Source organism: Falco naumanni, chromosome 1 (assembly GCF_017639655.2).
Source record: "Falco naumanni isolate bFalNau1 chromosome 1, bFalNau1.pat, whole genome shotgun sequence".
NCBI classification, from domain to species: Eukaryota; Metazoa; Chordata; class Aves; order Falconiformes; family Falconidae; genus Falco; species Falco naumanni.
The window spans coordinates 953,901-980,000 of record NC_054054.1 but is presented as its reverse complement, the minus strand read 5'-3'; the positions used below and the strand labels follow the sequence as shown (position 1 = coordinate 980,000).

The 26,100-nt window shown below is 38.2% G+C and overlaps 1 protein-coding gene across 5 annotated transcripts in view; it reads left to right on the top strand.

Moving 5' to 3' along the window:
- The window catches only part of ASB5 (ankyrin repeat and SOCS box containing 5), a 41,325-nt gene that overhangs the window by 10,351 nt on the left and 4,874 nt on the right, over window positions 1–26,100 (top strand). Inside the window, exons 1-4 of one of the 5 annotated variants that reach the window (XM_040598384.1) lie at window positions 14,799–14,905; window positions 20,213–20,280; window positions 23,509–23,588; window positions 24,706–24,813. In XM_040598384.1, coding sequence (XP_040454318.1) covers window positions 20,223–20,280; window positions 23,509–23,588; window positions 24,706–24,813 — 246 coding nt within the window. In that variant the 5' untranslated portion in view covers window positions 14,799–14,905; window positions 20,213–20,222. Of the gene's footprint in view, window positions 1–2,317; window positions 2,611–14,620; window positions 14,906–20,070; window positions 20,281–23,508; window positions 23,589–24,705; window positions 24,814–26,100 lie in introns of those variants that run through there. The other 4 variants (XM_040598216.1, XM_040598033.1, XM_040598122.1 and 1 more) reach the window with 4 other exon arrangements.

The window sequence follows — 26,100 nt, the reverse complement described above, 5'->3', positions numbered from 1 at the left end:
TAAACGGTTTTTGTTATATTTGTTGACCCTTTACAGAAAAATTCAACCCAAAGAAGACAACGACTGAGAAATTTCTTTTTAGTGGTTTATCTACTGCAGTTAAAAAAGCAGGAAACAGTAAGGGGAAGATTAACTCTGAGCGTTGCTGTTAACTCCAGCTGTTATTTATAGTAATTGCTATTTGGATTTTCACCTCTGTAAAGACTGCTTTGTTAATTAACAAAACATGGGAGAAGTCCAGATGGGGAAGCACAGTTACTAGATGATGCAATGTGGAGTCACGTAAAACGCTATAAAGAAGAAAAATGTTTTCCATGAGATAATTATGATTCTTCGTTATTCTGTGTGGTAAATTTGCAAAACAGGTACTTTTTAAGATGGCAGGGGAATTTTTGGACTGATTGAATTGAGCTTAATAATATAGTAAAAATATGGAAGAAGTAGTAAATTCCAATACTGGATGTGTTGCTAAGGAAAATATCGGTTCTGTTAATGACTGAAACGGAAATTGGCAGTGGAGCTCAGAACATAATGCCTATTTATCCTTACGGAAAACATGACACCTCAATTCAGTGTCAGATAACAATGTGCCAAATATAAAAAGGGATTTCTCATTTGGCATTTTAAGTACACACTCCTGCTTCTAACTATGGTATGAGGAGAGCAGTTCCTATTCTGGCTGGATGAGAAAATGTCTATAAATGAAAATTAGGAGAAAATGCATATATTTTTTAACAGACTAATGTAGTCTACAGTGTAAACTGCTTTTTAATTGCCTTTTGTAGTTACTGTTTTGACTTTTATTTGGATTATTTTTTTTCAAGGAAAAAGACTGTGTTTCTCTTATTATAAGCACAATTCAGTTCATGTCTGTTAAAAATCTTGATACTTATTTCCAAGCACATTTTCTTTTATCATTGTCTTTTCTTCATTTATATAGATTTACTTGAATGTAGCTTCAGGAAAACGTTGTCGTTTCTTACTCTTAATAAATTTCTCCTGGAGGCAGATGATAAGAGGTTCTTTATTTTGCCACTTTCCTTTCAGAAATATGATTTTGTATCATATCCTTAACGCCTGCTATGCTGTTCATTGAAGTCAGAGGGATCTGTGGGCACAGTGACATTTGGATCATACCCTCTGTTCCTGATGGACAGTTGCCAACATTCTAAAATGTTTTCTTCTGACCATCAAACAAGAGAATTCAGGGTAGAATAGAAAAAGTGGTTTAGTTTAAAATTACTGTGGGTAGAGTATTTTAAACTATAGTTCAAGACACTATTTCTTGTACTTAAAAAGAAATATAAAAGTTTAGAACAAGAGTTTTTCCTATGCTGCCGTGATTCTTTATTTTAGGGTTATCACCTAGTTAGGAATCTAGTACTGTCCTGCAGCTCCTCAGTCTGTGTCATGTTGTGACACCATTATTTACTCAGCGATTACTCACACTAATAGAACAACTTGTGTGTAACTCCTGATGACTCTGAGTAATAACTTTATGGTATATAAGCAAATTAATTCTTAAAAAACCCGAGGAATGTATAGATTCCTCTCTCTAAAACTGGCCAAGAAATAAAGTCTGTCATGTCATAGGTTTAAAATAATACAATGCAGCGCAATGAAATGTGTATCATAAGCGTTAGAAATTTTCCATGCTGTATATATTTACCATTGCATTTATTTAATTTTAATTACGTTTTAGATGCCCCATGATCTTATTTATAAAAATATCTAGGAGTTTGATTCCTAAAATTTGCTCTGAATACTGTTTTTTGTATAATGCTGTAAGCCTTGTATACTAGGTATTTTCATTCAGCCAGAACAAAATAGTAAGAGGCTGTCAAAGCTAGTATATATTAAATCTATTTCTTTATTAATGTGCATTTCAAGTATTTACTGATGTGTTTTTAGTTTTGTAAAGAAAAAAATATTAGTCTAACATGAGATGAAGTAGCACAAAAGACCAATTGCACTTAAGAAGCAGGAGAACTTATTTTAGCAAAAACTGATTACCTGACTTACCTGGTTTAATAACATTAAATTGTAGTTCTTAATAATACTTTTGACAGTGTGTTTTTACACATGTATTAATAGGGTAAATAAATTAATTAGAAATGCAGAATTTGAAACAAAACAGACCTTTTAAGTGGAACAAGTACGAGCTGGGGTCTTGAAACCTATTTCTGTTATATTCTGCCCCACTTGAATATCACCAGGCTAGCAGGAGCAGTAGTGAACTCAATACTATGTACAGTATAAATAATCGTCATATTTTGAGCAGCAGGCATCATGACCAGCTGATATTTTCTTTTCTCAGGACCAGTTGTTCCCAAGAGTGCATGGCTGGAGCCATATGATCTTATCAACACATTTGAGAGCCCTACCCAAACACTGAGAGCGCTTTTGCTGCAGCAATGACTGTCATAGAAGAAAGTCGCCCTTTTGCCCAGCAGCTATCCAATGTCTACTTTACTATACTTTCACTTTTTTGTTTTAAACTTTTTGTGAAGATCAGCCTTGCTATACTTAGTCATTTCTACATTGTGAAAGGAAACCGTAAGGAAGCAGCAAGGATAGCTGCTGAATTTTACGGAGTTCCTCAAGGACAAGGTATATTTGTACTTACTATATTATCACTACTGTTTGGGGGGTTTGTGTAACTTTTTTTTTTTTTTTTCCCCAGGCAATTACTTACCTGCTAGCCTCATTTATATCCAGTTTGTCAGCTAGTATGTGTGAGTGTTTTGTTTTTTTTCCCTGTAGTTCTTCTTGTGGTTTTTTTTAACAAAATTTATCTGAATGAGTGTTGTCAGGTTATTTAAGATTTGGTTTTGGTTTTGTTTTTTAAAGTTAATATTAAGGTTACTATTAAGTTCAGAATAAAACTGAAGTATTACAGCCAATGTAGTGTTAGGAGAGAGGCCTGTACTTAAGATGGCTATATTTAAGATTGACAAATACTTCCCAATCTAAGACTATTTTCCCAATTGCTTCTAAGGTTCCTCAGCTTACTGATGTGTGGTTGAAATTTTCCACGCTTGGCATGTGATTATTTTGCGACACTTTAGTGAAACTAGTCCAAATTTTTTCTGAGAATTATTTGTTGATTAAATTAAAATTTTCTTCTAATAATTTATTTGAGAAGATATAGTCCTACCGTACTGCTGGTGTCTTGGTACACATCAGGAAGGTAACTTACTGATTGTCAGGGCGAGCTGTTGGACATCAGTGTGGAAACCCATCAAATTTTACTGCCTTGAAAGCTTTTGTGAAAATTCTTTTTTTTTCTTCGCTCAAGCAGAACTTTCCCCCAAGCTCATCTGTGGTGAGCCAGTGCCATTTTCATGCAGTTCTTTTTCTGGTTCGCGGAACACAGAAAACTCGCTCTTCTCAATTGTAGTATCCTAGGGCATGCCCGAGCCATGGTTTTGCTCAACTTGAGATCCCTGCCGCCTCACTTGTCTTTATCGTTCCTTGTATTCTGGGATGGCATTTAGGCAATGGAACAGGAAGACTTGTCTTGCATCTTATCACCTTCACCCCTCATCTGTAGGTACTACTGTGAGCAAGAAGAAAAAACCTGAGTTAAATGCAAAGGGAGAAACTCTAGAAATGAGACAGAAATGGTTTCAAACCTAAAGATCTTTTCAGTCTTCAATGCTGGGACAAAAGCTAGACATTTTCTGTATATGTATATGTGGTTAAATGTGCAAACCAGAAAGAGAGGCTCACATCCTAAAGCAGGAATTGGCTTGCTTGGCAGAAGATTTACTTGAGATGGGTTTATATCATATATTCTCTGCGCAATTTAGAAAGTTCTGAAATCCAGGGGTTTTACATCTGATTATGTTAATGACAGAATTAGAACTATTACGCATGTGTGTTTGTGTGTGAGTATATGTACAGATATAGATGTATGCGGGAGTGTGTGTATGTATGGGTACACTACTGGTAGGAAGGGAAGGTCTATCCTACTGGCAGAAATACTCGCAGAGAATGTGGCAGACCTCACTTGAAATCAAGAATTTTTTGTTGGAAATTGCTGTGTAGCTCTAAGGCAGCTCATTCTGGGAAGATCCGAGTAAGGAAGGAAACAGACTGGGGGAGAAGCTAGGAGGAAAGGAATAATATACATCAAGTTGGAAAGTAAAATAGTCTACAATGTTACCTGTTGCTGAATCCAGGAAACATGGTCATTCATCAAATCTCTGAGCTATTATATCTAAATAAATATATATTCAGCCTTCTAGTAGCTGGCCCATGCAAAAGATGAAACTCTTGCAGGCTACTGTTTTGCTCGGGTGGCAGAGGTTTATATTGATTTAAAGGCTCAAACATATGGTAGAGTTTCTGTGTTTGTTTGGTTTGTTAAAAGAAAATAATTAATGCAAATGTTTTGTGCTTAACTGTATTTTTTACAACTGCGCATCAGCGTGTCTTAATTTTTCACTGCCCAGCTCGCAGTGCTTTGGTCTGGATTTGTAACAGTCCCAAACACATGTTCAATTAATGTTACATAATCTGCAAATTCAGCCATTTGTCATGATTAACAGGACCAATCCTTATTCTTTGGGATGCAACTAAGTCTCTTCAAGATTACTGTTTTATCTCATCTTTTCTATTCCTTTGTTCTGTGTTTGTAAAGAGGGCACGTTACTGTCTCAACTCACAGCATGTTGTGGGATTTGGTTTGTTTACGTTTGTGAAATACACTACAGAGATACCTCAGTAGAGTTTATACGATACTGTGTAACAAAATATCCTGTTCGAATATCAAGATGTACAATAAGTAACGTGAAGCTACAGCTTGAAACATTAAATGATAAAAATACTGAGTTTCCTCCCAGTTAGTGATCCTGTTCTGTGTTTTCTCTTACGAACAGAGAAGCCTCAGCAGAAAAAAACCCCACAAACAGAAAATTAGCCTGTCATTGCCTAGTTAAAGTTTATAGTGTTTCAAGAAGTAATTCAAATTAGAGGAAATGTTAGTTTTCATTTTCTAATTCTAACCTAATTATGTATTCTTTAAATTCTGTTAGTGTTGGTATTTTCAGTTTGCTCGTAAAAGTGCAAAATTACTTTTTGCTATTATAATGGCTTGGCTAGGATAGAGCGCTGTAATTTTGAAGAAGAAAAGAGCCTTTAGAAATAGTGTGCTACTAGGCATAGCTATTGTTTACTGAATTGAGCCCTTGAGCAAAAATAAGCCTTTCTTTCACAAAGCCTGTGTACTTGAGGACATTTTAGGTACTGAGCAGTGGTACTTGGTGGAACTCCTCTTATCAGACCGAAGGTACACAAGCCGCTACAGGATTTGAGGCCGAGGGATCACACATTTCATCGCTGGCTGACTTTGTTTTGTGGCTTGTTCTTTGTTGAATGCAAGGAGACAGCTTTACCTGTGTCATCTGCCTACTGGGATCTTGTTGCTACATGTTAGTAGTGAAACATTTCATATTTTGTTCCTTAATATTTCAGGAATATTTTCTCTCCAGTTTATATAGTCACCAAACTACTGTGTTAAACTTCTCCTTTGGACCTCATGTGCATGTGAGCTGCTGGACAGAGATAGCATCCCTATAATTAATTAGAAACTATTACACTGTGCATGTGGCGCTGAAATACAAGAACTAGATCAGTGTTCAGCATCAGCTAAGACCAGAGAAGTGCGTTTAAAAGTTCTACTAATTATAAGGCACATTAATTTGTTTATGGAGATGAAGTCTGAGTAAAACTTCTGTGTACAGCTGGAAGGCACCTTCAGAGGTAATTTGGATGCTCTAGGATCAAATATACATGGGTTGTCTGGCAAATGTTTGGATAACCTGTTTTTAAAATGCTTAGTAATAGTGATTTCTGCAGCGTCCTAATGCAGCCAATTACAGTTTTTACTATTCTCATCACTAGAATGCTTCCCACTCAACCCAAGACCTACCTAAATCTTTGTTTCTGCAAACTAAATACATAAAATATGACCAAGGTATTTACCAGTTTTTCTCCATTTATGACAAGTAATCAATTTAAAGACTATTACCATGCATCTTCCTACCTCTACTCTTTTTGCCTTTTCTAGAAGAAAGGAAAAAGGATTTAACAATCTGTCCTCTTAGCTCTTGTTTTTTTAGACTTGGAATTACTGTAGTTGTTGTCCTTTGGACTTGTGCCAGTTCATATACAGTTCGTAGACATCTATATTGATATCTGATTCTCCATGTTAGAATGCCCCAGCTGAGACTTTATTAGTACACCCAGCTGAACTATAAGTTGTATAAAAGTGGAACAGTTATCTCATATGCCATATATATGATAACCTATGTAATACCTCCTGGAATGATGCTTTTTTTTTTGTTGCCCTCCCCGCCGCCCCAACAGTAAAGTATTAAGGATACAGTCTGTAGCCTATAAACCCCATGTTGAAACAGAGTTGCTGTACTATGTGTTTGCTTTTTTTTCTCTCTAGGTGTAATACTTAATACTGGCCTTCAGCTAACTTCATGCTTTTGATATCAGATATTTTCTCCATTTTACTCGTCTGTTTTGGATTGTTTCCCTCTGAGCAGCTGCAGCACCTGCAGTTCACTGTCATCTACTGATTTTATAAAAGTATAATATTCTGTCATCCACAATATTAAAAACCTAAATAGCGCTAAATGCAGGACAGAACTCTGCAGTCTTTTACATTTGTTTAAAATGAATTAAACACCCTTGTCTTAATAAATTATCAGAATTTAATTATTTTCTCCGTGAAATCAGTGGTATTACTGCCATAAAGAATTAAATGAAAAAGGGATCCATTCTAAGGTCCCATTTACTGGATTATTTTTAACTTTGGCACTCATTTTGTAAACACTTACTCATACACACATACTTGCCCCATTGAATTGAAAGAGACGGGTTAGCTGTTCAGAGCTAAGTGCTTTGTGATCAGGGACTATAGCTGTGTTGTAAATACGTTCAGGCGCTTACCTTGTTTTGTTGTCTTGAACACATGTTTATTCATGGCACTAGAAAACTCACAAGAGTTAACATTGTAATAATTTCTTTCGTTATGCAAAAAGTCATAGTATGTATATGTTTATTCCATTTTAAAATTCTGTGCCCTACAAAATGACCTACAAAAAAGAACTTACAAATTAAATTTGGGTATAATTAGCTCTTTAGCAGGCTATCTGCAGTGACTGTGATCTGCACAGTAAGATCTCTTCTCTCACTGTGTTTTCAGACCTGTGAAGAGTTAATAACTCAGCCTTTTGTACAGCTGTTGCTGGATACAAATAGAGGATCAAAAGCGACCTTGAGACTTTTCCTACTATACCAACTAGCTGGTCGTGTCATGAAAGTGCTCTCTATATACAAGCACTCAGTTGGACCTTCAGCTGAGTTTTATAGTTCAGTTGCTTTAGGAAGAGGTAGTGGCGCTGTGGTATGAAGTGATTTCAAAGTGTAAGTGTATATCAAATCTGAAGAGTTAATTCATTGTCAGGTGGTTTTGGTCTGTAAGATATAACTATTAACAAATACTGGTATGAGCTTGGTTTGTGTGGATGAGGCCATACTTTGATGATACAGAAGACTTTATGGAAGGAGGTGTAGTTCCCATTCATAAACATTTTATAAAGTAAAAAGAGTCTACTTTATCTAAATTAAACCTGATACTCAGTAACCGTCAAAGTGCTTTTAGCCGTAAGCAGAAGGTGATATTGAGGAACTTTCTTATGAAAGAATAATTTTGCAGAAGTTAATAAAGCATAAACAACAACAACTGGTCATGGACTTATACAGATACCTGGATCTGATGCACAAGCGAAGTAGTTCTGACAACATAAAATGCTTTTTCTTTAATACCCTATTTTTTAATCATGTTAACTCTGCAAAAAAATTCATAGATTATCACTTTATGCGTAACTACACGATATTTGAAAGTTATTTGAGAGCAGAATTTGCATTTGTAGTATTTGAGCATAGCTTCTCAAAATATATTATACTATTTTTGCAAAGCTAGAGAGGTGAATATGCCCTGATTTCTTCTAAGTTGTTTTTTTTCTTTAAAAAAAGTCTATTCTTGAATGAACATAGCAACTTCTAAGCTACATGTCTTTGCTGTATCTGCCTTGGCCAGGCATGGTGGGAATGCTCAGTACACTAGTTATTCCCAATTACCCTAAATTAAGCCACCCATGGGATTGCAATAGTTCAAGACGAGTCCCCATCTCCTTTCAGGATTATGAGGCTTGTAAATAGCGTGAAGCCTTCTGTTTCCTTCTTTTTCTTGTACAGTGCTTCAGTGGACCCAAGAAACTGGCCAATTAAATACAGCTCATAAATAGGAAATAATGCTGTGTTTCCCTGTTACATATCTGCTGTTTGGAAAGCTTGATTACATTTTGAACTGTAGTGAATGATTAGAGCAAAGTTTTCCTATTATTTTATTCTAACAAGTTGCAATTGATAATGTCACTCAGCAACAGTTGTTAGGTAGGGAAGATAGGCACGAGGCATTTTCTCAACTTGCATTCCATAGAGATCACAGTTCTATTAATAAAAGCCATATAAGACCTCTAGTAGCTTCCTGGATACAATAGAGATTCATTTAGTAATGACAGGAATATTATATGGCATACCTATTCACCATACCACTTGGTGTAAGGCACCACATTTAGCATTTGCTTTTCCTATGCAGCGGGTAAGCTAATGGTGTAAAAATGCTTAAGATAGTATGAAGGTTCTTTTTTGAAAGTTCAGAAGGGAGTTGGGTTTTGTTTGGGTTTTTGTGGTTTGTTTTTTTTTTTTTTAATGGAGCTCATCACCTCTTATATGCTAAGTAACTTTGTCTAGTATGACGAATAACTGCTAAGTGAGTCATACTTCAGAATAAATCTGAAGAAGACACCTGCTTGAATGAAGCAAACGACACCACATATCAGCAAGATCCCAGAGCCATTCTCCTCTGAAGAACATAATCTACCTTGAAGGGATTTTGGTGAGAGCTATATGAGGCAAGTAGACTGGCATGGCCAGAGCTCTGACTTATTTGCAGCAACAAAACCCAAGCACATCTGCTGGCAAGCATTGACTCTTCCCTCACCTTAAAGAAAATCTTTGAGGCTACAGAAGCTTCTAGTGAATATACATGCTGGAGCCTTGTTTGCACGCTTGCTTCCCTGAAAGTGACTTGAGATCTCCTGTCATGTGGATTCCTTTGTGGGTTATTTTTTCACACCTAGCTGTATTTGTGTGTCAGGGCTTCCTTTAGAATAGCATTGCCACAAGCTGTACTTTAGAGTCAGTGTTGCCTGTGTGTGGCTCCCTGTAATGTGTCTTTTCTGAAGATGGGTCTTAACTTGTCACCACCCTAGGTCCTGTTGGCTTGCTTTGATGTGCACACCCTTAAGTTAGCTCACAAGGAAATCCCCTTCATCAATTGATCTCTTTATTTTTTTTCTGGATTAGATGAATAATAAGCTTTGGAGCTACAAACAAGGACAAAATGAAACCTTATGAACTCTGACGTAGCTTAAAACATGGGGTTTTAAAGGCACGTCGCAGTAAGACTGAAAGATAATCCTGGAGCAGTCCTCCTGCAAAGCCTTAAAGACAACTGTTGTTAAAGAAAAGCTGTTAGGGAACTCCAGTACTGGAGTGGGGCAAGCTCAAACACACCATCAGCGCTGGTCTTTTTTGCAGTGATGGGGTGTGAGAACACAGGGGAAGACCAAAATAGCATAGCTCCGCGAAGGTGATGTTCCTCCCCTCAGCTATAGACTTGTTATGGCCAGGGTCCTGCTGTTGACACCCCTTTCTTGTAGGGGATGTTCTCAAACATTTGCAATGCAGGCAAGCAGCGAGTGAACTTCTGCCAGGGTTAGATGATGACGGCTTCAGGGGAATGCATTGCATGCCTAAGTGCTGAGCTCTGCTCATGACCGCAGCGATGCTGGCTGGGTGGTCATAAATCCATTGTGGCATGCTGCATCTGTTGCACTAGTGGATGTTATTCCCTGCTATGTCTAGAGTCTTTCTGGCAATAGGTATGATCTCTCTCTTCATGGCTCTTCTCTCATAGCAATGGGCTGAAGATTTACTCTGTGGTGCTCTATACCTCCCCCATGGCAACCACTGGTCTCATGCCTTGTCTGTCTCCTCTGTCAGTATCTGAAGACCAGGCCTGCTTGGTAACTGATTTGGCCAGATTCATCGGTGTGACTGCTGTGATTTGTTTTACTTTGGCCCACGCTAGCAAATATTCTGTGTTACCACTGCCTGTCTGTGTGAAGAGGTCTGTTGGGTACATACTGCAAATCCACAAGCCAAGGAATGTAGTAAATGTATTGTTGTTCCGTATTTGACTTCTGTGGGGGCTGAGACAGAGGTTTTATCGTACCAGAAGTTTAAATCTTCTCTCAACCTTCCATTCTGATTCCCAGCATCCAAGGATACAAGGCCCAACTACTGTAAAAATCTCAGGAGGAGAGGTAGGAAAATCACTAGCCATCCATGCTGTTGCTACCTTAATAATAATAATTTGGATTTCCAGCTAAGACACAGTGATGATACTGTATAAAGAGTAGGAGGGTGTATTGGGTTTTTTTAGTGCTTACAGTGGCGAAGAGAAATGTCATTTTATGCTTAAATAACTAATGCCTGTTAAGTATTATCTGTGTATCTCTGGCATTTGTCAGAACTGGGAGGACAGAGAACTGGTTGGTGACACCTGGGTAATGCCTAAGCTTCTCATTGACTGCTAGTGACATAACATCATTAATTATGTTTAAAAATCTGTTTTTTAAAAAAGTTGTTCCAGTCCTTTCCCTGTCCTGCTGTTAGAGCTTTATCATTGTGCTTTTATGCTGCATTTAAGTTCCTTGGCACTGAGCCAGCACCGCAGGATGTAACAGTGGCCCCTGTGGCCTTTTAGGATGCTACGTTTTTGTCAGTAACCACCTTTCTGTAATTATTTCTGAAATTTGCTTCGTCTTGGCTTCTGCTGCAGGGAGAAATGTTCAGGGTCGCTGCTGGTTTGTTTCTGCCAATGTCAAATGATTGACAGCTCTTGGGGTACTGGCACTGAGATTCAGGGAGCCTGTCTGTCACGTCGTGGCTGTAGTCTGTGGATCGCGTCAGCAGGAAGGGGCAGTTTCTAGCCCTGTTCCAGAATGTCGTGTGGCACATTCTGTGCAGTCACTGTGACCCCTTAATAATCCAGGTCGTAAAAGTGGAGTGAATCTGAAAGTACAGAACAGCTTGAGAGCTGCGGTGGCGCCTCAGCTGGCTAGCCTGAGGAGGGTGGCGCACAAGACGCTGCTCCGTGACATTTGAAAATAGTGCAATTTTGTCAGATTTTTGATAACATAAATTGTTGTTGCTGGAGTTTGGACTGCATTGCGTTGGGCTGAACCATGTGTTGAAAGGTGTGGGGTTTTTCTTGTCCTTGTTTTCATTATCACATTTGTGTGTGTGTGTGTTATCACAATTGCATCTTTGTTGCCTTAAGAACATTCTTCAAAATAGAATGAGTTCCCCACTGAAAGGCAGGATCAACAATAGTTGTCTGTTTTCATTCCCACCTGTAAGAACTGCTGCCCCTGTAAACTCAGAGCTATTTGCTGATATAGAAATGCTGAAACTGTCCTGACATTTCTTTTTATAAAAATCTGGATAAATAAAGATCGTGAAGAAAATCACTTGACAGTTTCCTTTAATGATTTTTCCCCTGCGTTACAGAAGTCGAATAGAGCTAATTATTAGTGAAATGCAACGTAGTGCTTTATTTGAAGCTTGTCTGCTAAATTAAGTCAGAATTCCAAACTCATCAATGAAACCCTCCAGTTCCCTTACTCTCAGACTGTAGCGTCTGCCCCTTCCCTCTGGCTGCTTTTTTGCAGGTAGCTGCATTGCTTCCACGAGTAACTACAATCCAAATACTCTCCCTAATTGCTCGTGTGCCAGGGCAGGGAAAATAACGGCCTACTGTATTTTCTGTGCGCTTGGATATCTACTTAGTTTTCTGTGATAGGTTTTCTGGCAGATTTTGGAAGTACTTGAGTGTCCTTTGTAGAGAAAAGTCTGAAGAACAGCATCTGAGTACCAAGCCTAAGCAGTTTCAAATGTTAATGGTTTTATTACCTAATGAAGTTGAGAGAGACTGATTTTTGGTTTGTAGCTAACGTAACCCAGTGCATGGATGGCTGACTTGAGGAAGATCACGTAGCAGTTCCAAATCAGAGGTGACGCTGAAATACCGAGTTCTTCAGTCTTACTCCATAGCTTTACCTGTGTGTTCATCCCCTCTTGATATCAACATCTCAAGTATATTTTTAGTACGTTTCCAGCTGATACCTGATGTTGGCCTAGCTTTCACTTTTTAAAAAAAAAACCGCTTTTGCTTATGTACTGGTTTAGTAGGACTTTTAAATGGCTTTTGCCTGGAGCATCAACATATGTACCTAGCAGAATTTAGTCAAAAGGTGCTTCTAGAGTCCTGAATGGTATAAACTTTGCCTTCTTTAAAGCCTGAAAAAGGTAGTGCATATCTTTATACATTGCATTCTGATGTCCTCCGAAGTATTCAAAGTAACCTAATGAGTGGCAAGTGTCTATGGAATAGAGATACTTCTAGTACCCTTGCCTTGAGGGTGGCGGATTTTGAGGGTGGTCTAACCCTGTTGGTAGCTCATTGCTTCCTCTGCAGTTCTCTAGATGAAAGTGAGCAGGTGCTGCTGACTCCCCGGGGTCTGCCTCTGAAGCTGTGGCAGCTCTCTGCGGGGCTGCTGCCTTCCTTGCTCCTGCAAGTCACACCCCTCGGAAAAACAAGAGAGGATGGGGGCTGGAATATCTGTGGAAAGCAAGTTGTATGAACTACTTCCAGGTTTGTACCACTCCTCTAGAAGGACCCAGCTTCATTCTCAGCTGACCACCTCACCCACAAAACTCCTACAAAAACATGTAGGTCTTGTCTTCCCAGCCCACTGTCAATCCCTGCCCTCAGTGCCAGATGCTTTCCTTGATCTTGATCCTCACCACCACCTCCTGGGATTCCATTCCAAATGGAAGGGAAGTGTAAAACTGAGATGAGCCTCAGAGCCGTGGCAAGTGCAGAAATTGCCCTTGGTTATTTCTCACCTGGAGAACAGTACTGATATCTTGCTGATACAGACGCATGTATTCCTGTTAATTAATAAATACCTTCCAGTATTTATTCACTTGAAGAAAACACTGCAATTTAAAAAGTAATTCTACTATTAAAGTGATATATTTAGAATGTGCCCTTTTATAATGAGCCCTTTTGCGAAAGCTCTGTGCAAGACCCACTTGCAGAGTCTGATTGCTGAAGTGCTTATTTCAGTCTGTGAGTTATTCTGGTTCGTTCACCTGAAGAAAACCTGAAGAAAACAAGGGAAAGCAGCGAAACGTCTGGGAAATTGCAGTTTTGTTCTCTCTGGGGAGAGCAGCGTTAGCCCACCTGCTCCTGTTCTGTCAAGAGTAGTGCCGTTCCAGCAGGGCGGTTCTCCTGTGCTGTAATTTCAAGGTGAAATTTGCAGCAGCTCCTCCTTCTTCCCCTCGCCCTACCTAACGCTAAGCTTGCCTCTGGTTTTTTCTTAAAGGAAAACAAGAGGGATATAGAACATTTCATTAAATACCTGTGTATTATTTCAACATTTTAGGGATTAATTTTTCTCGGGTATCTGAAAGGAGGAGTATTAATGAAACCCAGAATTTAATTTCTGGGTTTAGTAATAGTAATATTAATTTCCTTTTAAAAACTCTACAAACGTTTTGCTTTTGTGTCAGTAGAAGAGGATAGCGAGGGAGTACTAGAAGGAGGTGACGGGAAGGTAAAGGTGGCATCTGAACATATTATTAGTACAGAGAAATCACTGTCCTCTTTATCCATACTGAAATTTTATCGTGGATTGCTTCTCCCTGCAGATTTCTGTTGTATAGTGTCAGCATGATACATAGTAACAAACAAACAAAAAAAATATTCTACCACTAGGTGGTCACCCTTGGTTTTGTTACTATTTTAAAAGAAAACTTGTGCTTTTCCTGACAAGACCACAGCCTTACTTTCATAATGGGATCAGATTCTCAAAATAACCAGTGAATTTTTATTTTGTTTGGTAGTCAAACCATGCTTTTAATTTTTTTCAGGATGTAGTTTCTAGTTGACATCTGTAGGGAACCTTGTCCCTTAATAAAAAAAAAAAAATACATCTGAAAAAAACACCGAGCCACAAAAATGCAGAAGTGCTTCATAGTCTTATGGATTCTTCTGAAGTCCAAAATCTCTCTTAACTGCAAGTTATATATGAGTAAAGCCTGAGGAAGTCATAATTATTGTTTCTATTATAAAAATAATTGCCTTTCTGACAAAACAGGTCTAGTTTTTCTGTTTTAGGTTGCTTGTTATTCAAACAACAAAGCATTGAATAGTTATGCTTTAAGAATCTGTTTCCTTTTTGGTTAAATGATTACAAATATTAACACCTTCTTTCCATTTAAATCATGTAAATAGTTAAGACTCATGCTGTAGCTAAGCTGATTCTTTCTCTGCTTTAAAAATAGAAAATGCTAGAGCAGTCCTTCCCTTCCCCCACTATGTACTCACTAGTCCAAGCTAGTAAATGTTACTGAATGGATTTCAGTGTTGTAGCCATTCTACAGTAAGTACAGCAAGATCCTTTGTGAAAAAGCGAAAGGAGGAAAAAAAGGTAGTAGAAATCCATTTGTGGACGTTCGTCAGACCAGAGTACCTGCACCAATGACAGACAGGCTGTCCTCGAGAAACAAATAATGACAACAAACACTGCTGTTCAGAGAAGCCAGAATCTCCCCAAAAGACGCCTAGAAAGTGTAGGGGAGTGTCCTGCGAAACGAAAAGCTAGCTGGGGTATTCTGACCAGCCAAGGTTGGTATAGCAGCCATTTCAGAGACCGTGTACTGAAATATGCTAAGCTGACCCAATTTGTGATGTTCGAGCTCTAAACTGCTTTTTGGGTGGTTTTCTTTTAGCTGTAATATAAATGCATGCTTATTTTAGTGGCACTTTCTTGTCTTGCATGGGTTAATACAAGGGCGTTAAAGCTATTTTTGTTCTTTCTGCGCTCTTATCAGCTGATCTAAAATACCTTTTCTTGTTTATCTGCCCTATTTGTTTTATGCAAGTGTTTAAGGCTTGACTTACCCTGACTTTTGCTGTCCTGTCACATGGTAACTGGATACTGAAGGCTAATTGTTTACGACAGGGAACTGGGAAATGAAAGGAGGGGGAGGAGTAAGCTTTACGTATAACTTTAATATAAAAAGAAATTTATAGGTAGCTGAAATAGGAGGCAATGGAGGAACTACAGGTGATAGTTATTGTCCTGTACTGAAATACTAAATACAAAATTACAATTTTAAGGGTTTGCATAGAGAAGTACTTAGGAGGTATTTAATTTGCTAGACACTGACGTTTTCAGCAATGAGGAACAAACTCTGTCATTAAGTGTTTAACAATGCTATTGTTTGTGCCGCATTTCCCTATTTTTTTCATAATTCAAGTGTGTAAAAGGGTGCTTTGAGTAACTGCAAGAGTCTAATAGCAATTTTTTCTGAGTGATCATAATTCCAATTAATATTGACCATATCATAAGGCTTAGAGTGAAACAGAAAAGAAAATAAGGAAATCAAACTTAAAATCAGTGATAATATGATACCAAATTAAAAACAAGGAAAGGAGGAGACAGGAAAGAGAGATCTGCTATATTGTGCATAAAAATAATTCTAAATTTACTATGTAAAACGTAGCTATATGTTATAGGAATCAGAGTTATTCTTAAAATACCTTGCCTAATTTCCAGCACTGCCAGTTTTAGAATTAAGCAATACTCAAGAGTTTAAGCAACAATTACCATAGCTTCTGAAGTAACTGGGTGCAATGGTACTGTAAGGTTATATTTATTCAGCAGTTTTAATATGCAGTGGATGTTTTACCTCCACATTGTTCACCGTTTGGGCTAAGGTTTCCTGACCTATAGTAACATTTCAGATCGTGAGGTCAGTAGTTCCCAAAAAACCAAGACATGCTCCCTGAGACTGAAAAGATATTTTACAGAAGTGTATCAATGTTAGCAGTAACCACTCCTTGATATGGTTCAGAGTTAAGTTCTTTTGCTGTTCTTAAAAAGAAATAGCCATAGGCAGCCAAGTTTGGAAATTTTCAAAATCACAGCAAAATATGGAAAGTAAAATTTTCTGAAGAATCCATCTTCAACATGGTCCGGCTACTTACAGCCTCTTGGTGGTAGCCAGACGGGGTGTCTGTATTTATTGATGGACATCTTGAAGTACTGAGAGGCTCCTGTTGCAGCTGAAGCTTCTGGTTGTTGCAGTTCACCTGAATAACAGGTGTATTTAATACCATCCGCGGAGGTGTCCAAACCTGACTTTGTTCCTCAGGCACCCTTGCGGAGTGAAGGAACTCACTCACACTGCAATGCCGTGTATCATTACAGATGCAGAGTGTAAAATGGACTAAAAGTGATGCAGGGGTGGAATATGTCATGATAAGATTTTGGCACAAGGGTGAAAGGGTAGAGTCAGGCTATAGGAAAAGGTCTTCAGCCCGCTGGCTTGAGGGTCCATGACCAGGGTATTTTACCAAAATCTCCTGGATGTGGCAAAAATCAGCACACAAGGCCCAGCTGCGCGGCCCAGCTGGGTGCTGCTTTTGAGGCCACACACTGCATTCGCTGCCTGGCAGGCTGGGAAAATACGGCGAATTCTGAGCACACCTTGGGGAAAATTGCTTTCAGTCTGGATTAAGGCCAAGAGCGCACTTGAGGAGCAAAATTATTCCAGGCAAAATTCCTTCAGAGTCCGAACTCAGCTCAGAATGTCCATATGCCTTTTCTGTCACCTTCTGGTAAGGTGAGGTCTGTTGAAAAGGCCACTGAAAAACCCTTACTTTGTTTTAGTGACTTGTCCGAGGAAATGACAACAGCCAAAGAGTGCTACCAGCTGCTCTGCGTACTCAAATCCAATCTGACGGGGGTCTAACAGATTAATGAATTTACAGTTGACATGATTTTACACCTTGGCGCTCCGGCCATGGCACACAGATCTTGCAAGCTCCTTGGAGCTAGAAAAGCATCCAGCCGGTTGCTTATCCTTTGAGAAGATGGAAAAAACAAACTGTACGTGAGCAACAGGCAGGGGAGTTGTGACTCTGCTTTCATGTGATGGGAGAAGGGGCCTGACCCGCTCCTTCCAGCATGTGCAAGGCTCGGCACAGAGCCAGCAGCAGCAACTGCTGCGCCCGCTGCCATCGTCATTAGCAATGCCTTCACGCAGCGTGACGTGGCTTCTCTGGGGAACCAAGCGAGCTACCTTTGGATGTTGCTGTTGTGGGGTGTTTAGGGTTTTTGATACATTTTAGTGGCTCGTGTTTCTGTGTAAAAAGTTTGCAACAATAAATTGCAACGCCAAAGTACTCAACATTTAGGACTTCTTGCAATATTGTTGCCTGTGCCTCGCTGACTTGGCCCTCCGGTGTATTACAGCCCCGTATTTGACAGCACAGTCACACGCAGTGCTTTTCCACAAAGCCCCTGCTTCCTTTGATGTGCAAGATGGATGATGGTCTGCGAATGTGTTAGGCTTATACTTAGAAAAAAATCCACCCTCTGTTTTTCTGTATGTTGCAATGGTTAGAAGACATGTAGTGTATTGTAGGGAAAAAAAAGAGTTAACGTTAACTGTCCCTAAAAGCAAATTCTGTTCTTGTTTTTTTGCTGTGGCACCTGTGTGTTTTAAGACCAGTCACCTAACCTAAAAGCTTCTTGACTGATCATAGTTATTATTATCTAAGGCTGAAATTTCAGAAGCTCAAAGCTCTCATAACCATAATTAAACTATGCTTTCAGTGTACACCCTAATGCTCACGTACTCTGGATAAAATAAGCTATTAGATTGGGTTTACAATTTAGGCATTAAAAATTTCTGTCTTGTGGTTCCTTAGTTATAAAGTAGTATGAATGGATGATGTTATGAAGATAGATTCAGCAAGGGTTTTGAAATATTCTTTTTTGGGGGGGGAAACACCATGAAAAAGGCAATATAACATTAATAATTACGGTCAGTTTATAGTTTGGTTAGCATGTCTTAAAAAATGAGAGATCTTGCTAGATACGGAGACAGACAACAATTTGAATGCTAACACATTCACTGAATTACAACAGTGCAACGGCAAAACTAATGTGTGGTGACGTAATGTTGGTGCATCGTAAACAGAGCTGTGTGGGAAGGTGGGTGTGTTTTGATGGTTTTCAAGAATAGGAAATTGTGGGCATTTGCATGAAATGAAATGAAATCCCCAAATTTTGGAAGTCTACCAATAGAAAGAATATTGGTTTGAAGGAATCAAGGTTTTGTTATTTTTCATGCATTTGTTTATATATTTATGTGTACATATTGTTACATAATTTTCAGTCAAATGAAACGAAAGATTATTTGAAATATGAAAATGCAATATTTAAATGCCACTTGAACTACGTCTTCCCTCTCAGGCATATTTTAATAATCTCTAGCCTAAATTCTGATTATTTTGGAGCTCCTCGGTAGAATTTCATTTGTTAAAAGGAAGTGGCTTCTATTTTTCTGGTCATATCTAATCAGAGTAGTGAAGTACCCCAGATGCATTTCTTAACTTTTAAATCCTTGACTTGAGATTTTTTTCAATAGTTTTTATCATCAAGTATCAATTAAGTAGTTGACACACTCCTTTATCCTGCAAGGGCTTAAGACAGATGGGTAATTTTATAGTGCCACCGTAAAAATCCGTTAGAACTTAATTACATATACAAAATATCAGCCACTTTTAACAACTGAAGTCAAGCGAGTCCATTGATCTTGGAACTATAATGTTACAGAGTTTTTCTGTTATAATTATTGATTGATTCTTCAGTTGTCACAAACTGAAATGCTCAATACATCTTCAGGAATAAAAGGTAACAGTGATGAGCTTCATACATAGCATTTGTTGGTTTGGCAGAAATAAATATTAGCTACAACACTTTCCAAATGACCTGTGTTTCTCCTCTCCCACTAATGAAACTGTGGTGGCTTCTACTTCCAGTTCTTCTTTGATGCTGCTGCTTCCTCTGAGCACTGGGACACCACCTGTTTACTCTTCGAGCGGTATTTTTCTAAAGTGCTAAGCCTCGGCATAAATCTTCTCCTGGTGAAGTCAGTGAGAAGACTTCCATTCATTTCCACTCCTCCTTGTTTTGAAAATCCATTTTTTTAAAAATTATTTTTGGTTGGGTGTGTGTGGGGGTTCTTTGTTTTTGTTTTTGGTTGTGGTGTTTTGGGTTTTTTTTTTTTTGAAGACAACACAACTTTTTAGAAATAGAAAGAAAGGGATGGGATGTCTGGAGTTAATGACTTATGAAAATATTTTTACTTACTATTTCACTACTATGATCATCACTGCAGGAATGACTTACAGGTAATTGCAGGTAGATGTAAAAGAGTGTAGTCTGTAGGAAAACATGAAAAAAAGAACATTGATGACTTAGGGATCAAAGTCAGAATTGCAAATCCCCAGTTTGGGGAATTTTCACTGCTGAGAATAGTTGTCAAAACCCCTGTTTTACAGCCAAAGAATTGTTTAGAAGGCAATTGAGGCAGTCAAATAGCATTTGAAACATTTCAGGGTATCTGTGCTTTTTTTTTTTTTTCTAAGTATATTATAAATAAGTAGTAAAACAACACAGGAGCATTTGGCAGTGCTTCCCTTACAAATCTATATACTAATACCGGTTTTTGAAGGTACAAAACTATGTGTCTTGTTGCATGAGGTTAAGTAAGGGAGAGTTTGTCCTGCAGTTCTTATTCAGCTTGTGGTTCTCCTGATTTCACTGAGGTCCTCTTGAGTTGAAATTCCAGTTAATCTGTCTTGGAAAGCAAATGCACAGATACTGGCACTTTGAAAAATTGTTCTGTTAAAAAAAAAAAAAATATGTGAAAAATGAACAAGAAGGGCCACAGTCCTTTATCATAAGAACCTGGCAGCTTGTATATGTTCGTATCTTCAAAGCTGTGTTTGCTGAAGGGTGAAAGTTCATATTACAGTGAGCTGCTGATCTCCTTCCAAACATAGCTCGAGCGCATTAAGACCAGGTCCGACTAGCATAAACAGATATTTTTTGTAAATTTTTTTTTTATTTTCCAGATTGAAAGAAATGAGTAGGATTTGTAATTGCAATTGGCTGGAAGTGCCATGGGGAGATGGAGATTTAGGTATTGTATGATACTTTGTAATTTTATTTTTTTTTTTAATTTTGCCTGTTAATGCAGCGAATATATTTATTCTTTCACGTTAGTTTTTACACAGCAATGCAGGCTGCCCTTCCTGGTAAACCATACACTAGAGAACTTGGAACTAATGTGGCTTCTAAATATAGTTAGAGATAGTTTGTATTTAGCATCTGTCAGAGGCGACATCGGTAGGGAATTATTGCATTAACAGTTTTGGAATAGACTATGTTTGCTAATACTGCTGTTACAGGCAACAATTAATGAAAAAAATGTCCTCGTTTGTATGCTTGTTAATGCTTTCCAAGTGAGAGACATAGCGAGTTTGTAGATTAGCAACAATCTAGACAATTTATTTTAAGACACCCTTGATGTTTAGTTATGGTACATATTTGTTTTGAATATATTCTTGTCCCTGTGGTATTTAATGATGAATTACGATGTTTACTGATAAATCAGTTGGAATGTGGAGGGGTTTTTCCAAACTTTGTTTGCATAAAATATTTCTGCAGCGTTTTGCTTATAGATTTTATTTCTAGTAGAGAATGATAGAAGCGTTTTGTATTTAATGGGTTTAGCAGAAGCAGCTAGCTGCTGGATGCCTTTACATGAAGACAGGGAGATAAGGTGTGCCTAGGTGCAAAACAGAGCTCACGGTGGTATATGGCATCATATGATTCTCAAATGTCACTGGAGTAATGACATTAACAGACATCCTTCTGAGCAGTCTAACAGGGAAGGAGGTGAAGGAAAGAAAGGTGGGGAAAAAATGTTGCTTTGCACCTGCATCTTTGTCTTGTTTAGAGACACAGCTACAAAAATGTCCAAAGTGTGAATGTATTTAACAGGCACAAAAAATTTATGACACAATTTTATTAGATGTTTTTCTATGTAATAGTTGGGTTTTTTTCCCCTCTTAATTTAGGAGTAGGATAAACTGTTGAGAGAGAAGTTCTCATCTGTAGAGACAGGGGAACAAAATTTCAAAAGTAGCTACTAAATGCAGCTTTTAATTATTTTTGAAGAATCCTTTGCAGCTGCCAGCAGGAGAACTTAACCTAACTCGTTTGAATTAAACGACTCACATGCTTGTTCAGACTACTACCGAAGAAGGAAAACATTGAGCAAAATTCTCATAGTAATTGCACACATCCAACCTGCAATAGGATAAATATACCTGAGCTTACTGGGAAGACAGAGAAAAAATTATGTTTTATCAAAATCAGGTCACTTTAAGATTTCTGAGCTCAGATTTTGTAGTATAATACCTCTCAAAATCCCAGTCGCTTTGTGTGTGGCTTTCTTTTAGCTGTAATTCTGACGAGCAATAAGAATTGTGAAGTATTACATTTAATAAACCTCAAGTATAAATTATAGGGAATGATGTGTGTGCACGTACATAAATGTGCACATACAGATGATCAGAGCTTAGTGCAAACAGTTCTGAAAGAGTTTTGGAAGCCGAGTTTTGCTTATGGTTCATCTGCTCCCACAGATGAAAGAGTACAAGTTGCTTCACAGATACTGCATACCCTGACATAACAGAAATCTCCATGCATTTTTAAGATCAGGTTTACAAATCTTTAATCTCCTGTTTTTTTTAACTTCTGCGATCAGTTTTATGTAGGCTCATGATAATTTAAATACTCAGATGTGCTTTTGTTTTGCTGGGTTTGATCTCAATAGCATCCAGTAGTACTGAGTCCCATAGTGGAGTTAGATGTTCTGTGAGAAGATGCAGTCTTACATCTGAGTAAGTTTCATTCACTAATACCTCAAGGAAAATGGAGGGTTTACCTCAATTTCCGTATTGTGCACTATTTCATGTTTTTAACTACGGCCCGATTTCTCTTCGGGCTGAGCAGTCTTCATCTTTTTGGTCATTCTTTGTGTGATTGCAGGGTGCTGGTAATTGTAACTCAAAGTGTACTTTCAGAAACAGGCTAGTGGACGGAAAAGGGCTCCAATATGAAGCAGAAACGGTCTGTTTCTACTGAGTAGTTTCCTTCGAGCTTAGGCTGATGGCTGCCAGTGACTGTGCGATAGCTTTCCCCTTCACAATTCCCCGCTTTGTCTCTCAGACGCGGGACCTGGCGCTGCAGGCAGTCCTAGTCCGTTGCAACCCACAGTGTCAAACACGGGAGGTTCATCTGCCGTTGATACTGAGTCATCGTGCTCGGCTAATTCTCTTCGCATTTTTTCAGGGATTTTGGGGGCCTTGCTAGAACTCACGAGTGATTGTGTTAGCATTGTACAGTCCCACTGATATTCTTCTTACAGGAATAAATACCGGTGATTCATAATATCTTTTGACGCTAGTTCTTCCTTGCGCAGTCTCTCAAAACTTGATTTGCAAGAGTCATACAACGGGCATCGGCCGAGCCTGCAGCCCCGTCTGGCGAGAAGGGATCTGATCAAATCAAAAAGGGATCAAAGAGTGTCCGTGGCCAGCCTTCCAGAGGGAAGGGCAGGCTGCTCCGCGAGAGCCGCAGGGTGACGCTGGGGCCTGGCTGGGGGATAGGGCAGGAGGGGAAGGCAGGGCGGTTGTTGGGTTTCTTCCCTCCCCTTTCTTTTTTTGGGGTGATAAATAAATGAAAGTAAATGCCAAACCTTTAGCCCTAAGAGCCTAGTAAATGGGAAGTTAGATTTAATACCGCATTTCTATGACAGCTACCTTTTTTAGTGTAATTCTCACTGTATTTCTCTCCTTGCAGTTTGTAGTAGCTTATCCTACATAAGGATTTCCATATTGATCTTCATATACATCAGCTTTTTAAGGACTTTTTCGGGCAGGTTTATGTCTGGTTTAAGTTCAAATATCATTTTCCTTAAGAAGAATATAAATTTCTATATGCCAACTGTAAAAATAAATGGGGTTTGTGTTTTGTTGGGGTTTTTTTAATGAACAATGCAAGAATAGAAGTGGGAAATATGGTAATTGATGAATTTATTAAATCAGATTACTGAAATCAATATATCGGTATTTTGTTCTCTGTATCACATAATAATTTATTAGAGATGTTTACAGTTAATAATAAAACGGGTTTTATTTTCTAGAAACTGATCATTTGATATACAGTCTCTAAAGAGAAAAAAAATTGATTTCATGGGACAGTTGACTTCATTCTGTGTGTTGTATTTCTGATTCGTTCTATGCATTCCAAAACCCTGCTAATTCTTATGGTTTACTCAATAAATGTTGTTATTATATAGGTTCTTGGGCAGATCGCTCACCTCTGCATGAGGCAGCCAGTCAAGGACGTCTTCTTTCTCTAAAGACTTTATTGTCACAGGTGAAGGCTGTATTCTTAAAATTGCTTTCATTTTTTACCTAATTTCATTTCTCAGCACAGATTATTAATGCAGATTTAGTATGTTTTGCTTTGCTTTTTTTCAGAATTTTTCAGATCAATACACATTTAGGAATTTTTTATATGTTAAGATTTAAGTTTAAGTATTAACTTAATTTATTAAGTATTTCCTCTGTATGTTTTTAAAACTCCCCCCCGCCTAGTGTTTTTTTCCAAAGCTATATCTAAAGATGTATCAGTCTTCCACTCTTGCACGGTGTAAGTTAATGAGTTAATGTAGTTCCACTGCTTTAAGCCGTCAGGTAAATAGAGCTAGTCAGGAAGATACTTGTTGAGGGAAGATTCCCTGAAGGATTCTGGGGTTTGCATATTGATTTAAAACAATAATAATTTGTTAATAACAGAGGGAGAGACTGTAAACTGCTAAATTTTAAAATTACAGTATTGTCATATTAGCTACTACAATACTGAAAAATTATGTTATAGAATACATTTGATGAAAGCCAGTAGATGCAATTATTCATTCTTAAGAATCAAGCAACATCTACTGCAGAAAATTTCAAGGGCATGGTGATTTTCTCAATCCAAGAAGTGCATTCCTTGCTAAAATTCATGGCTTTAGATATTTCGGACCTTAAGTCAGAGACACATAGAATCACAGGACAGTATAGACTCAGGACCTTGTTGAGTTTTAAAGAGCACCAAGAGTGGAGATGCACCAACCTCCCTCTTCCAGGCTTTCGTTGTCCCCACAGTGAATTTTTTTTCCCTATAACTAATTGGAATTCACTATTTTCCAACTTATGTCTGTTACCTATTGTCTTATTGCTGTGCATCTCAACAGTCTGTTTCCATCTTCTTTTTACCCTCTATATCATATTGCTATTTCTGATTTTACGTAAAGAACGGACAACTTACTTCTATTCTGTTAGATACATTGATAGATTATTCTTTTTATGCTCACTGAAGATTTATTTATTGCAAGCAGAGTTTTAAGCCTGTTCAGAGTATTGTAAACTATTAATTTGACCAGTAGTGTGAGGAAACAACTGTTAACAGCTTTTCTATGACCTTTACATGTCATTCATGTCTTGTTTAGGGGTACAATGTAGACACACTAACAATTGACCAAGTAACTCCACTTCATGAAGCCTGCCTGGGAGATCACGTAGGATGTGCAAGAATCCTTCTTGAAGCAGGAGCAAATGTAAGGGCTGGGTTTCTTTGTTATATATGGAGTCCAGTGCTAGCCTTGGTTTAACTGAGGAGGATATGTTCCTTGATTTTTTTATTTTTATTTTTATTGTTTTTTTTCTCTACTCACCCTATGGGTTGTGTTGATCTCCTTTAATTACAATAAGCTGCCATCTGAAAGCTATCAAAGGAAAAGTGATGGTCAGACACTGAGACAGAGTAATGAATCGGAGAGAATGTTAGCAGCGTGTCACCAGCCTTCTCTGAATTTCATTACGTTATTTCTCTTCCAAAGGATGGAATGTGTTCCTCTACTGGTTTCCTCTTGCTTTGAGTGCTTGCAGGAGACTGTTCTTTTAATCTCCAGAATGTCTTTTTTAAACACTACACCTGTGTGCTCTTAAGATTCTTTGGTCTGACTACAAAAAAGCACCGGCTCTTTTCTGTATTCCTGACATAGCCTATCTGTTGTCCCAAAACAAAAACGTGACTTTACAGACCACTTTCACTAATCTCTGCTCAGAGTTCAAATGCGTAGCTGCCCAAATCTCTGATCTTTGTGATGGAAATATTTATTGTCCTTACAATTCAGTTTTGAGAATCATGTAGGAAATGTCTTTGTTATTACAGAAAAAGGAAAAATACATAGATGTTTCCAAAACCAATTTCTCTCCACTTCAGCTAGCAGGAGGATTCTAAAGATACAAACTGACAGATACTATAGACAAAACTATAAGAACGAATTTCATTTTCCTTATCTGAATTTTGTAAGTACTTTTAATTGAGTGGGTTTGGGGGTGCATGGAAAAGGCCGGAGTCCTGGAATGAGCCCTCTCTTAATCCCTGTGCTCCTTCCTTTAGTATTATTAGCCCTCACAAATTTGCCTGTTTTCTCTCCACATTCTTTCATCTTGGGAATATTCAGTTCACCAGTGAGGTGGTGAAGCTGGAATTAAAACAGCCAGCCTGTACCGTTAGCTTTGCCTCTGTTCTGTCAAGTATCGCTCCAACCTGGGGATTAAAACCACAGAAGAAAATGGCAAATAATTCTGACACGTAATACGCAGTTTGCGTCCTTGGCAGAGCTGCGGCGAGAAGGTCCCCGTTACCCCATTACTACACAGAGCGTAGATTTTCTGTATCAATGAAACAAGCTAAGCGCAATGATTTTTGAAAATTATATCCTGCTCAGTTGTTGGTGTGTGCTCTTTAGCGTTCCAGGTGTATTTTGGTTTATCCAACATAGTTTAACAAGAATAACATAAAACTAGTTTTAACTGAGGGGTGTGGTGAGAGGAAG